Source organism: Grus americana, chromosome 14 (genome assembly GCF_028858705.1).
Source record: "Grus americana isolate bGruAme1 chromosome 14, bGruAme1.mat, whole genome shotgun sequence".
NCBI classification, from domain to species: Eukaryota; Metazoa; Chordata; class Aves; order Gruiformes; family Gruidae; genus Grus; species Grus americana.
Genome location: NC_072865.1, coordinates 19,567,455 through 19,582,784, shown reverse-complemented (window position 1 = coordinate 19,582,784; position 15,330 = coordinate 19,567,455). Strand labels below are relative to the sequence as shown.

Here is a 15,330-nt window from a genome sequence, read left to right as displayed (position 1 = left end):
GCTGTGCTTTGCAGCTGGCAATGAAGCGTTCAGCAAAATAAATGCAACGTTTTCGCAACTCCCGCTAACATCCAACACACTTTCTGTCTTTAACATGTGCACCAGGTATTTTGATAAGGTATTTTTTAATTAAATGAAGCTTTTCTGGTAAAACTCCTGAAAAGTAAAAGGACATCATGCCACTCACCCAGCCTCCACCACACTGGTGAGTTTGCTTAAGCACAAGATCCCTGGTGATTCCTAGGCAGGTGGATCCAGATAGCTCCAGATCTCAGAGACCTGTGACTCAGTGCGTGGTGCCTCACAAGCAGGTTTTAGTCCCAGGAAGACACCACAAAGGCAGCTGGTAAGCACCTGTGATGTCAGACACTCCAGTAATTGTCAAGCTTTAACTAACCTCCCCTCCACAACGACCTCTGAAAGACAGTCCCATGCTTTATTTTCCTTCGTGCTCCTCCTTCCCACAGACTCTTAAGGCTCTTGACAAATAACCTGAACCTGCTCCACCCTAAAACTGATCCACATCCAAAAGCAAAATTCCAACTTTGACCTTGTTCAAAAGAAAGAATGAATAAAAAAAAATAAACAATAAAAGTGATGTAACCCCAAACTTCCATTTGCTGCTGCTCACGTGAAAGGAGAGACCTTCTCCAAGCTGCTGTGCTCCTACAAAGGCCACGGGTGGTAGAAGACACCAACTCCGTCACACCTTGACTCCACTCCCTCAGCTCATTAGCTTCACTTTGATACATGGGATGAGAGGAAACAAGCAGCAGCAATGCACGAACGCAGCGGGAAGGAGCTGCGGGACGAGCCCTTGAGGGGCTTCCAACCAAAGCTTGGCCAGAAGACGTGGCAGGCACTTCTCCAGGCTCCTTCCAGCCTCAACACAATGGATCAAGACTGTCTCCCACGGCCCTACCAACACAGCAGTGCTGCGCCAGGAAGGCACCTTCAGCTCCGAGATAGTGACGTCATTCCCTGAAGCTACCATCCGACTCACAGCACTGACCTCACACCCAGGGACACGCTGCAGTAGGGAGGCGAGCGGCTGAGGCTCAGCCCACACAAACCCCCACCGCAGCCCTGAGCTCAACCCGCGGCGCTCCCGCTGCCTCCACAGCCACCAGCTCCTCTCCGTAAACTGCCTATGACGTCCCCAAGCCTCGCTACACGTCATCCGCACAGTCCCTTTAAGCCCCGCCCCCGCGCGGTGCCCGCTGGGTACTGTAGTCCGCGCGCCGCCGGCGGGGCGGGGGGCTGGGGACTCCCGTACCCAGAAGCCCCCGCGCGGCCACCGCCTCCGCGCACAACATGGCGGCGCGGGCGGGCCGGGGCGGTGGGCTGTGAGGGGCGGGCGGGCTGCCCCGGGGCCCGCCGCGGCCGCCATGACCTACACGGCGGAGCAGCTGGACGGTGTGCGGCGGTGAGCGACGGAGCGGGGGGCTCCGGCGGGCGGGGGCCGGGGGAGAGGAGCTGCCTGAGGAGAGGAGCTGGCTGAGGGAGCGGCGGGGGGCGATGGGGTGTGTGGGGGGACGGGCCGGTGAGGATAACCTTGTGCGCGCTTCCAGAATAAAGCGGTGTCGGAACTACTATGAAATTCTGGGGGTGGAGAGGGACGCCAGCGAGGAGGACCTGAAGAAAGCCTACCGCAAACTGGCCCTGAAATTTCACCCTGACAAGAACCGCGCTCCCGGAGCAACGGAAGCTTTTAAAGGTGAGGTGGGGGCTGGCCCGGTGCTGCAAGTCGTAAAGGAAGATGAAAATGAGGACAGGCTGCCTCAGACTTACAGTTCTGCGCCTTATATAAGGGCATCATACGGGCCCATATAGCTTCTCTGTGCTTATAGACAAATACACGCATCTCCGCAAAATCCCGCCGCTGCTCGGCAAGATTTGCCATTTAATCTTCAAAATACAGATTTCCATTAAAAGCAAAGGGAAACGGATCCCAAATCTCATTCCTAGATACTGCCAAAGGTTCAGAGCGATGCTTGGAGATGATACTGGCCATGCAGGAGCGTGGCGTTGTGTAACCAGTAACTGCTCTGTGTCATAAATAAAATTTTACATGTATCTATATACAACCATATGAAATTTGAGTCCAGTATTCTGTATCTGGACGTTTCAGTAATGCTGCAGTCTAAACCTGTATCAATAACGTTAGCATCTAAACTCACCTTTTCCGTGCTGTGTTGCAGCTGTCTACAACAGCACTGTAAGGCAGCGCAAGGAAAGTACAACATTCGTAGTCTATTAGAATAAGGAGGTTTTCAAGGGCTTTTTCTTTATTTTTTTGTGTTAGGGTTGTATTTCTCTATGAACTTTTTTACAGCCGTGTTCTGTCAAACATAAGGAAGAAGATGAACCAAACAAATACTTCTGGGTGGTTTGATGTAAAGTGTGAAATTGATATGCTGTACAGCTTCACAAGCATCTCTGCTGACAGAAAAACTTGGAATACGGGTCTGCGTTTTACTTGCTCTCTGCAGTTATTAACTTTGTATTGACTGTATATGGAGGTGGGCTTCTATATCAGTGCTTCGTTTGATCTGATAAAATGTTGAGTTCTCGATCTTGTGACTGAAGTGGAATCTCTCACCTCAGTTTTACAAATATTTCAACCCTCTCCATATACTTTTAACACGTTCGTCTTTCTCCTGGTATCCGTGATAGCAGGAAACAGGTTCCATCACAGGTAATGACAGTGTTGTGACACTTCTTTTACAAAGGCAGTTCTTTCAAAAGTAATTCAATCTTTGGTCAAACACAAATTTTCTGTGTCTGTTTGGGCTTTTTTGCTACTCTGCTTATAAAAGCCCGAGATCTGGAAATACTGCATGATACGTCCATGTAACTCTTCTTTTAATTCACTCTCCAGCAATAGGCAATGCTTTTGCAGTTCTGAGCAACCCTGAGAAACGATTACGATATGATGAATTCGGAAGTGACCAAGAGCATGTCAGCACTGGCCAGGCCAGGCACTATAATTACTACACAGAATTTGAAGCAGACATTACACCAGAAGAAATATTCAATGTGTTTTTTGGTGGGCACTTTCCTACAGGTTAGTATCTGTCTGCAGTGTTTTTGAAATGCAACAAACTGATGCTAGACCATAAAGGAAGTTCAGCTTCTCTTGATACTGCTCAGGGAGTTGAGTGTACATACGAAAAGAGAAAAAAACCTTTTTGGATTTACTCTTTTCTCCCTTCCTAGCTTTTTATGCCTGGAACAGTTCCCTTAATACACAGTTTAAACTTCCGATTTTAGCAACTCCATTCCCTAAACAAGTGGAAAGCCCAGCCTTGCTTTCCAGGAGTGCTCCTAGGAGAGTGCACTGTCAGTGGGGTAAAGGCTGTTGCTGCTGGGGCAAGTTCCTAACCTCCCAGCTTCTCTTGAAGATTTCTGACAGTGCTAGTTAGGGGTAGGAACATTTTAGTCTGGCGAGGAGTTAGGCTGTTTGATTCTTGGGTAGGCAACGTTTTAATACCAGCTGTAGCTGAAGACCCTTCTTTTAGTTGTTTCTTTTATTCCCTTCGTTGTCTGGAGCCAGCAATGGTGTGAGAGTTGAAATAAGGTGCGAATGGGAAGGGATCAGAGGCATCTTTGCTGATGGTGATGTATTTGAGATGCCTTACTGTGTTCCAGTACAGCATGGCAGCAGCTCCTGGCATTGTGGTTCCGGTGCCGAAATAACTGGGAAAACGGGAGTTCATTTGGCTTGCAGCAGCTTGAGTACTGTAAAGAAATTAAAACTTCGTAGCGTAGAAAGCAATGCCTGCCAGGAGAGGCTGGCTGTTCAGTCTCCAGGTCTGTACCTGTAGCAGCTCCGTGCACATCTCAGTCCAGCCTTGGCTTCTGGATTTGTCGTAAAAATAGATACTGCAAGATCAATGGAACGCATTGAAAGATACGGTGAGCTCAAGGGTCTTCCTGGCAGTATCTAACGAATCACTTTAGCACTCTTGTAAACTTTCTCACCTCCAAGGCATGATATAAAGCAACATACACACCCATTACTACAGCCTAAAGCCACAGAGGTAATGACTTACAAGTTCCCCATAACCTTAGTCTGTGTGGTAGCATCTTGCAACTAAGCGGACCTCAAATTGCTTTCAAAATTTGATTGGTAGATGTGCAAAGCAAGCTGAACTCAGAGTGGCATAATTCCACACTGAGTTTGCAAGTTTTCCATTTCTGACTTTGCAAGAAATGGCACCTGCAGGTGCCTTTCGCCTCAGCCACCGGTGAAACGTTGCCCTCAGGAACAGCTGCTGTGTAGCTGTGGGTGACAGGGATGCTTAGAGTTGAGGACAAGAAATTGTGGAGCTGCGGGAGGAATTTGGGTAGTGGGCATGGCAGGTTTAACAGGTAGAGCGGCATGAAGAAGTAAATGGGAATTTTTATCAAAGTGGCAAAGAATAAGAAAATGAAAAGATAATTTCATAGTAATAGGTGTCAGTAGTAAACAATAGTTTCCTTGCCAAAAATATGTTTAGGACTGAATTTATGTATGCATTCTTCTAATCTAAAAGTGAGTTTTAAATCATGAAAAATCGTCCATTCAGTAGTTTTCCAAACAGGCAAAGTCCACACAGTTTCTATTTAGCGAGAGAATTGCTAATAAAAGGCTATCCCAATAGTTGATATAAAGAGAACATTTTTTAAACTATTATAATGTTAAGTAGGACTTGTGCGCATGAGCTGAAGTTGGTGCTAAGCTGCAGTATTGTGCTGGATTTTGTTTTGTGACACCTTGCTATCACCAGGCTTTCTGGAAATCTGAACGAGAAACGTTGGTGTTAGGGTAAAATCATTTGTGTAGCTTTTATGGGCAAGTTTATGGCTTTGTTTTTATTGTGCATTTTTGCCCTGTGGCTATTCACTTGAAAAATATTTAAAGTTAAAATGTTAAATGTTGTAAGTCTAGAAGGAGAGTCTCCATGTGGCATAGTGTTGCAGTTATAACGGGTAGAGGCTACAAGTTGGACTTCCTTCTCATAAAAAATAAGTGCACATGGAGGGAAAGAAACTGCTGGCAGAAATCCTTTGAGAAACTTAGAATTTGGGAAAACTTTTCTCTAGGCACCCTGCAAAAACCATTCTTCTCTTCCCACACTTGCTTCTGTTTTTTCACAGCTTGATAAAATATTGTCTGAACAATGTTGAATGATAGAAACAAACTTTCTTTTTCAAGAAAGAAACTTCCCTTCTTCAAGCCAGCCTTGTTTGGCTCTCTGTTGGAGCTGTGGCTGCAAAGGTGCCTAGACCCTTGGAAAAATCTGTGAACAAGCAATGAAACGGATGTTTTGACACAATAGCAGAGGTCCCTGCCGCCCAGGTTCCTTGCAGAATTCTTTGGGAAATTCAGAGAAAGGACAGTATAAGAGTGTAAAATAATGTGACATCTTTCCCAGGGCTTAAAAATAGATTTGCATTTCTATTGTCATAAGGCCATAAATTTCAATTCTCTAATACAAAGACATTCTGAATTTCGACAGAGGAGAGCGCAGCTATTATTAAGACATTCATATGGTGATAAAATCAGAGTTCAAGCTTCAGCTTGAAACAGCATATGCAATTCTTTTCTCATTTTAGAATTTTTTAAAATAAATCAACTACATTCAGTGTGCAAGAAAGGAAATTCTGACTTGTATTCTTTTTTTTTCTTTTTTTTTTACTCAAAAAGCTATTTTAAAAATCTCTTTCCTTATTATAAAATCATTAAGTGAAACTATTCGTAGCTTGAAGGAAGAGGAACTAGAAATGACTGTAAAAGATGACATTTGGTTATTATGGGAAGCCATAATTCATGGCCTGAGTCTGTTGAAGCAAATTAATTTTCCTGCTTAGAGCCTGGGGATGCAACACAAGCTACAGCTTTGCAAGTGAATGTGACAAAAACAATACTAAAGTATGAGATGCAATAATAAAAAAACTATAGCATGTCTCTGCAGTTTGATTTAAATTAAGATGGACTTGGGGCAAACTTTAGAATTTCTCTAGTATGCTTTTTGGAACGACGTATTATTTTGACATTAAATCTGAGGTGTGTTTTGCGCTTTTTAATCTGAGTCTCACAACTGTAATTCAGGATGCATAGTATAAGCCTGGATAATCAATGAGAAACTCTGAGAAATACAGGTGAGTACCAGCAACTGGATGAAAATCATGACTCTCTCTTGGTTTCTCTTACCAGGAAATATCCATATGTTCTCAAATGTAGCCAGAGATGCACACTATTATCCACGAAGGCACCGAAATGAAAGAGCATGGACGCAAGAGCAAGAGGAGGAAGAAAACAGGCCACAGGTACCCAGGAGGGGTAAATATTTCACCAGAGTGAGGGGTCCACTTACGCATCTGAAGCCAGGACAAACTTTCCCATGCTTGAATGCTCAGTGTTTATCCTCCAATGCTGCAGCCAAAATGGAGGTTTTAAAAAGTAACTAGATTGGTTTTTATTAATCATTACTTTAAAAATACATAGAGTTGATAGGACTGCAGGCCCTGGAGTTTCTGTCACCAAGTGTTTTGTTGGTGCTTACTTTTTGCAAGCTCTAGTGGTTTGGTAATCCAACAACAATTAGTCCAAATATGGACTGATAACGGATATGGAGGTACTGGCTTGTATTAAATGGTGTACTTAATCCTTCTGAAAATTAGCATACAGTTTCTGCATGACTGCTGCACAGGCCTTGTCCAGCCTGGGACAGGTTGGGTCTGGGATACTTTTCTACCAACTGAAACTCTTTGGCCCTTTGATATTTTTTTTCCGCTCTTCTGTTGTACTAAGTTAATTCAAACAAAAAAACCCAAGTGCTTGTATCCCAAGTTACACTACATATGGTCTCTTAACCCTTTACTTCTCAGCCTTTTTACCCAGTGTTTGAACAGAGATTGAGGTTTTTAGAATGCTTGTAGCAGACTTCAGAAGATGTACAGAAAAGCCGTAGGCACAAATGGAATTGCAGTGTGTTCCTTCAGTTTGGATTGTCACTGATAGGTACAATGCTGTGGGCATCTATCACCTTGTGAAGGAAGCTGTAGATGAAAGAAATGTCCTGGAAGTTGAAATTGAATTGAAAGAAAAGAGCTTTAAAGAGCTTTTTGAGATTATTAATAAAGGTTATTTTGAAATTAAAATGGCATCCCTCAAAATTCAAAAGTACTTCCTCTTTTTTTCCTTTTTAGTTTACATTTAGTACATTGTTGCTCTATGATAGCCTGGTTTCTGTGAACAGATGCATCCTTTTCCATCTATATCTTTTCTTGAAAACTGATTATTGTTTTTTCTTTTCAGAATTCATATTCTGCATTTATTCAGTTGATGCCAGTTTTCATAATAATAATAGTGTCAGTTATAACTCAACTGATGGCCACAAACCCACCCTACAGTCTATTCTACAAATCGTAAGTCATTCAAATTACATTTTTCTGGTCTTCAGTGTTTGCGATAAGGAGGTAGACAGAAGTTGGACTTGATAGCAAAATGCACGTTAGCGTTCTGTTCTTTCTAGAAAGTATTATCGTTTTGTAAATAAGGAAATACCAACAGTCTCTATTGACGGGTTCTCCTAAGCATTTCGCGATGAAGTAACTATGGCGTGCCTTATTGTACTGTGTGCTGAACAAATAGAGGCGCTGAGCCAGAAACCTTTCTCAACTGGTGTGAAATGTTTTCGCACAGTGATACAGTAGCAGGAACGTGGGTATAGCTCACCCACGGTGCCTCTGGCCTGCCCAGCCCCAGGGATCTCTGTACCACCACCCAGATTCCCATGGAAAGCAATTAAGAACCGAAGCCTGCTGTCCAAATCTGCTCTGGAGCCTGAATTCCATTAGAAGAATCGTCAAGCTCTGCAAATCATTAAAGCCTTGAAATGCCCTGGTTTAACATCTGTAAAGAAGTAGGAACCCAGGGTTGCAAAGGGCAAACTGAACCGGGCAGCTCTGGAAGCAGAAGGAACGCTGCCAGACCCGCTGTGATCTGAGTTTGTGGGGCAGAGGAAAACCCACTTGCTCCTCTCAACATCCAGTGCTGGGAGGAGGGAAGCTCTCTAGTGGGAAAGAGCAGACCAGTCCAGTCACCTTCACTAGCTCTTAGGGAGATCGGAGTGGGACTCAGCAGGGTTCAGACACGGTCCAAACACTCCCCTTGCCCCGTTCTAGGAGTAAAACTACTTACGCTTAGGCCCATTTCCTCTCTGCCCACAGCCTTTATCGTTTTTTACCACAAGGTGTCAGTGTGTAGACCTAGTAGAAGAACAAACGAGTGGTTGTTTTTTTTTGTTTCCGTTGATTTTTTTTTTGGTGGGGTTTTTTTTTCAGAATGTGTTTTTGCTATCTGCCAGTCCCATGTGAAACCTCCCACACTGCCCCCAGAGCAGCTAATCTCTCCTGCTTTTCTTCACTTCCTCCCCTTCTCTTGTTGATTTGAGATTGTATACCAGGCTCAGGCCTGACTATTGTGCTGGTTCTCTAAATCATATCCTTAAAAAAACCAAAACACTAACAGCCCTAAAGGCACTTGTTTGTATAAAGAAAGCATATATCTCTGTGACATAGAAGGAAAAGAGGAGTCCAGGAAATAGAAGGGGCAAACTGGATTCCATTGAGTAGAATGTAACCTTTGTGTTTTGGCTGCCTGCCTCTTTTTCTCTGGGCACCGATTTGAAAAAATGCCAGGGTATCTTTGCTCAAATAAGGAAATTCAGTATAAGAGTATAGTTTAATCCAGTGGCTGTGTCAGAGTGGCTAATTCTACCTCCAGGATATGCTTTGGGATATTTCTTGCCCTGCTTTGCTTACTGATGATTATAAAACCCTAAAAGAAAGTGTAACTACAATTTCCCCTCATAATTGTTATTTTTACTAGAGGATCCAGAAACCAGAAAAGTCCCGACCCAATTGCATTATGCCCTAAGCGATGCTACGGCCGTATGCCTTTCCTGTAATCTCTGTATTTGTCATCAATTCCCGTGGATTTCTGGACCTAGCTTGCCAGAAATTACAGCAAACAGAAGAAAGTGTGTGGAGCTTCTGTTCACAGATAAAATTTGCTCTTATGTTTTGGAAGTGTCTTGACTGAGCTGTTGAGAACAAACACAGAATTTGGAAGGAACAGTGTCAGCTCTGAGTCAGTTCTTGGTAGATATCTCCAAATATTAGATATTTTCCTGTGGTTTTTAGCATAGGGGGTGAATTCTGTTTGTTGTGCACAGCTTGCTGTGCCTGAGGCGTGTGATTTTCTTACTGGATGGTTGAGGGAGCTGTAGTCTTGCACAAAGTTAACTGTAAAGAAGTTGTAAATACTGTCCTCTGGAAATGCTAATATGGAGAAACATCTCTTGATTTCTTTATATTTGAACTGCTAAAAAATCTGTTTTCTCCGTGATGTTTTCACAGGTCCATAGGCCATGTTATTAGTAGAGAAACAGAGAACTTGCAGGTGCCTTACTATGTTGATAAAAACTTTGAAAAGAATTATCAAGGAGCAGAACTTCAAGAGCTAGAGAAAACCGTTGAAAAAGATTACATAGACTACATTCAGACCAGCTGCTGGAAGGAAAAACAGCAAAGTAAGTTATTTTTGTTGCAAGTGTGTGCCTACAGCCCATCAGTAGTTGTATGATGGCTGTGCTTCACAAAGCACTGCCATTTTTAGCCTCATTTTCTGATGCTTCTAACATCTCAAACCTTGCACTGGTATTTCTCACATCTGCCCTTACAATGAATTTGCTATTCTTGAGGGTCTGTCAAAATTCATTTTAGGTGATTCTGAGAGACAAGTGGAAAGTAGACTTCACTATTTGAGACATTTTTTTCCACTCCATTTCTATGCTTGAATAACTCTTGTTGATGATGTTTTAAACGTATAATCCACCACATTACCTAGCTCTGACAGATTGTTAGGGCTAGAAAAGATCTTAAGACATCACTTATTTCACGTTTCCTTTGCTATAGCAGAATCATTTTTGCTTCAGCTGGCTCCACAAGAAGATTATTTAACTTTTTCTTCAAAACTTCATCAGGAGAGCCCGGTGCCTTTGGTAATCTTGTAGTGGCCTGTGTTACTGGTACCGTTTTTCAAAGAGTGTGCCTCTATGCTTGGTTTGTGCGCTTATTTGCATTTTCTATCTTTAGATGAGTTTGAGAGCATGTTTTTCACCATAGTCAAGATTGTCTCTTAAAAACAAGAATTGAATGCAGAAAGGGAGAACACACACAAAAATGCAAGCATTCAAAATCGTTATTCTCACGTCAATCTTAAGTCAATCAGTGGCACGTATAAAGGCATGTATTTTAACCCCATATTGTATTATTTGTTAATTACTACCCTTCTAGTTCATTTAAAATAAAGCAAATCCCTGCTTTTTTTTTTAATGTAACTGTACAAAGTAACAGAAATCAAATTACCAGGACTAGCTGAAGTTGGGATGTTGTGACTAATTTTTTTCAGCTAAAGAACTCATCACCTTCAAATGAGTAAACACAAACTACTGCTGTGATAAAGGAAACTGGAAGTTGTTATTTCTGTGTAAATGTTTAATAGTAAGCTGTTTTCACACACTAGTAGGGCTTTCTAAATTGTAAATTTCTAAACATAAAACAGGCCTCAGCACACTACTAAAAACTGACTTTGCACTTCTTTACAGTTTCTTTACCAATTGCATCATTGTGGAAGCATACTCTTTGTCTAAACAAGACTCATTTAATCCTGTGCTAGAGGTAACAATAGTGTTGCTGACTCCAAACTATTTACAAGTTTTTGATGGGAAAGGTTGTTTTGGTTTATTTTACATGAAAGTTACCAATCTTACTTTTAAAGAGAAATATACAGGTGGAGGTTCTGAAGTTAGAAAAGGAAGAGATCCATAATATAAGACCATAAAAAACCCAAACAATCCCTTAGTTTTTGGTGTGCTTGACTTGTGATGTCCGTGGCTGGCAGTAGCAGCTTCTAGGTGTAATGTGGCTGTTAATAACCATAAATGTAGGCTTCGTGCGTAGGCTTGCTATAGGGATAGAATTTATTTCTTACAGAAAAATCCTTTTAATTGACCTTGTGCAACTGCAAATTGCCACGTTGTCTCTTTCACGTAGACCTTGAGCTAAGGAGTGCCGTGCCCCAAAATGGGAAACGGGGTTTGAAAGTCTGAGAGAGACTGGTAGTCAGAGAGGGGGAGATGGTCCAGCTTTGAATGCCAAATAATGCCTGCGAAACAGTGCTCCGCTGGAGCTTTTTACACTTGGAGGCTTGATTAGTCACACATCTGCAAATATATTTACAAGGTCCACAAGTAGCAGTAGCCTGAGGAGACCACTGTAATTAAAAAAAATAATAATTTTCAGAATGATTACCATCTAGGCCAGTGAGTAGGTAATGAGTGCAGCTGAGACGGTGCTAACTTGAGTACAGCCAAGCTTGTAAAAAAAACCCCGAATACAAGATGGAGTGCTGGGGAAAAGTTCTCTGGATATGTTGAGACAGTTCTTAGTCAGCCATTGTTTCATAACTTTGGTCCATTAATTCTTGTTTAAGTGTTTAACTTCATGTGGCCAACTTTTTTTTGTCAGTTGAATGTCTATTAATAGCAGGTTTGTTTTCTTTGCTGAGGGTGCATTTCTCTTTGGCAAAATGGACCTAGTTACACAGGAACAGTTTGATTTTTCAAGTCATAAAATCAAGGACTTTAAAAGCGTTACCTAGTGTCCTTAATGAAAACTTCAAAAGTATGTTGATAGATCAGTATCTTGTTCAGCCTGTCGCTTTTATACTGCTGCATACAGAGTGTTCCTCCCTTCACAGCAGAATTGTGTGTAAAAGTTGTGTACGCTGTGTTTTTTGGTCTTCCAAAAGCTTTGATACAGTTAAGTTCAAAAAGCACGTCCCTGGTTTTTACTGGAGATTGTTCAGCTGTGATAGCACAGTTATAAAGTAAGACTGCAAAGAGCTCCGAGTTGTAGAAAATTACAAAGAGGCAATTGAAAAGAGAGAGAATAAGGATGTGTAGTTGGAATGCAGTATTTTAGGACTTCCTTTAGGAGAAAAAGTTCAAAGGAATGATTCTGTGTAAAAGATAAAAACCGCAAGAAACAGACGTGACAGAATGAATGCTGTCAAAAGTGCAAGCGTTTGCAGGGAATAATTTTGCCCAATTGGGTAAGTGTAAACTAAGGTTTTTCACTGCAGAACTCCAGGGACTCTGGACTCGGAGACAATTACCTCAGTCTAGTCTAGGCTTGTCACGGCTATGTGCCCGCCATTCCTTGAGTGGCATTTTAGTTATAATACCTGAAAATTGATTCCTGATCTAAAATAAAATGTTCGTGCCTGTCAGTTTGTAAAGCTTTGCAATAAATAGGTGGAGGGTCAAATGGCTTTAAATTTCAGTGGGACGGAGGACATGAGGCATGAAAGGACCTATTGAAGTTCTTTCCATTCTGAATGATTCTGTAAAAGGAGGGACTTGTAAGGTGTATAAAAGCTCTTTGAAAAATTGAGTGTCATCAGGTAGCCTGTGCTTAGGGAAATTTTGACCTTTTCAGAAACAAATTACTGCTATTCTCTTAGGTGCATCTAATCCTGGATCTGAAGTATTCTTCAGGGAGAAAGTTATGTTAAGACTTCCTTAGCTAATCAGCAAAAGAAACTTCTCTGAATTACTGGGGGGAAATAATTTAAACAATGGGGTTATTTCAGTTTTGAGAAGAAGGGGAAAAAATAAGCAAAGTACATTCAAGATTTTATTGTTAATGAATGGGCGCGGAGGCCTTTCAGACAAGTCCCTCAGCTAGCTGTTCACCTTTCTGTAATCAAAAAAAAAAAAGGAATTTATAATGCCTTCTGGGCGAACCTCTTGCCAGACACAGTTTGAATTCTGAGAAGTGCAAGATCAAAAAAACCTAATTATCTGTACATTAAAGTATATATTTGGATGGGTGCTCTGGGCCCTTGCAGGATGGATCTGCCAAAGGACTTACGTTTCTCAGTTACGTGGGCAGGGATGTACATCTTGGAATTCATGCTTAGCTTACGAGGCTGCAGACAGCTGACACAGCCTGAAGGAAGTGATAGGAAAAAGTAGTCATGAGGTTCTCGTCCCCTCTGGCTTGTCACTTAAATACCGCTGGTGGGTGCAGAGTAACCCCCCTCTGCCAGTCTGTGCCTGGCAGGACGTCAGCAAGGATCGATGCATGCTGAGATCAGATGTAGTTCAAAGGGAAATAGTGGTTTTGCCTAAGACAGGTGTTGTGTAGCAGATCAAATGGTATCCTACTAGCCTCTCTTGATGCCAGTACTTTAAATGTATACAACTATTTTAAAGCAACCACCTATTCTTTAGATCATTAACATAATTTTAAATCCTCCATGACCTCTGTATTTTTAGAGTTTGTGTTTTCTTTGTAGACTGTAATCAATCTTATTTTTGTTTGGTTATTGTCCTACTAGGGCACTAGTAGGGTGAGTTATTATAACTGAGTTTTCAAGCAATTACAAAAATACTGTTTTCTTGAGTAGCTAGCCTGGTTTAACCTGAGGGCCTCTCTTTAAAGAAAATTGTTAACATGCCTGGTTTCACTGACACAAGGTGAATTAAAAAAAACCAAACAAACCATGCCACAAGGATAACAAAGTACTGAGAAACAGTTATTTAAAGTAGGCTCACAACTTCATCCTAATATATATTTTTTTTCATCTTTCAGAGTCTGATTTGTCAAATTTGGCCAAGCTATACAGAGATGAGCGGTTAAAACAGAAAGCAGAATCACTGAAACTTGAACACTGTGAGAAGCTCTCCAGTCTGATTGGAATGCACAAAGGGGGCTGACCAGGACACACACATTCTGTAGTTTTATTTATTGCTGTTTTAACTTATGGTTTTTATTTTCCTTTGTATAAAAAGGGAAGGAGTCTATTGTAAAGAGTCTGAATATTTGATTCCTTCTGCCTATAGTGCAGAGATGGGCCGACACAAGCTATAGAGCTAGTGTTTGCTGTAATATATACTGTACACTACATTTGGTTCCAAGGACCAGTGGCACTTTGTAAATTAATTCCCTGGGAAACGCTATTAGTTTGGAGCCTGTCTTCATCGGTAGTTTGTCTGCCATCTGAACAGTATATACTTCCCAGGAGAGCAGACAAATGTCTTCGCTTTCTGTATTTTATATGGACCCGCAATTCACTCCATCATACGAACGGCATAGTTCTCGGTATTGAGCGCGCTCACCTTCTCATATTGATACTGAGCAGATGTCCTTGCTTCTTCAGTGGATTGTAATGAGAATTTAGATGGAAGGTGACATGTTTCCTGTTGGAGTGTGATACACAGTGCTTAATTCAGAAGAGGCAAGTACCCGCTTCAGGTAAGCGCTCGAGCAGGCTCCCAGCTCTCCGCACTGTCAAAGGGACTTCCCCCTTCTCTTCCTTGGTGGGACAACTGCAACGTGGAACAAGAAGATGAGAGGCTCTGAATTGCACCAGTGTCTGCCAAACTGTAGAGAAAGGACAGCTGTATTTATTTCTTTTTTACGTTTTCAGTGGCATATTTTTAAGCTGGCTGTTTAATTCTTATTTTTATCTGCAGACTCTTCTACAGCTGTTACAGGGGTCCTGCTTTTTCTGGTACAGTTTTGATGTAGCATATTTTTACTCTGTTGAGCAGTTATGAATGTTTCACTGTAGAGATTAGTATTGCAAAGAAAAAGATCCATGTAGTAGTGTCCTGTTTTTTTTTCCTTGATCCTCTACAAAACCAGGCATTTAAGGGCAGGTTGAGGATGGGTTATACTCGTCAGAGCAGGGAACAGTGTTACTCCAGGTGAGCATCAGTAACCTCCTGAGGCAGTTTCTCCAGGGTGCCGCCAGCGAGTAGCACACATGGAATAACTATTCTTACAAAGGAAATCTCTGAGCAATCCATGTGCAGGCTTCTGCCCTCCCTCCCTGATGTGGGTGCAGGTTTGTCTTGGGTTTTGAGGCTTGATGCTTCTGCAGATGAGACGTACGCGTCCCCTATGTGATTAGACCACGGCAACTACAGCAATATTGCTGCTGGGAAATAACGGTGTGTTAAAAAAAAAAAAATTAAACAATATAGTGACTTCTTAAAATAGCGGGTTTGTGTTCACATTTGTTCCCCATTGGGCAACTTTGTAGGTGCGCTTGGGGAAGTTGAGCAGTGTCTGTCAGCCACTCAGGACGGGAAGAGTGAAAAAGACTTTTGGAAGGGGTGGTTGTGAAACGCACTTGGTGTGAGAGTCTGTAAGGGCAAAAATGTTTGGTTTGGTTATTCTGGATTGGTGATGTGGCTGGCAGTA

General features: G+C 42.1%; 1 protein-coding gene across 1 annotated transcript; it reads left to right on the top strand.

Moving 5' to 3' along the window:
• Nucleotides 1-1,295: 1,295 nt before the first annotated feature.
• DNAJC18 (DnaJ heat shock protein family (Hsp40) member C18) lies at nucleotides 1,296-15,123 on the top strand. Its single transcript, XM_054841925.1, has 7 exons — nucleotides 1,296-1,426; nucleotides 1,572-1,717; nucleotides 2,882-3,067; nucleotides 6,203-6,315; nucleotides 7,307-7,416; nucleotides 9,412-9,584; nucleotides 13,714-15,123. The coding sequence occupies exons 1-7, from the start codon at nucleotides 1,389-1,391 to the stop codon at nucleotides 13,836-13,838; spliced, it is 891 nt and encodes a 296-aa protein (XP_054697900.1). The 5' UTR covers nucleotides 1,296-1,388; the 3' UTR covers nucleotides 13,839-15,123.
• The last annotated feature ends 207 nt before the right edge of the window (nucleotides 15,124-15,330 follow it).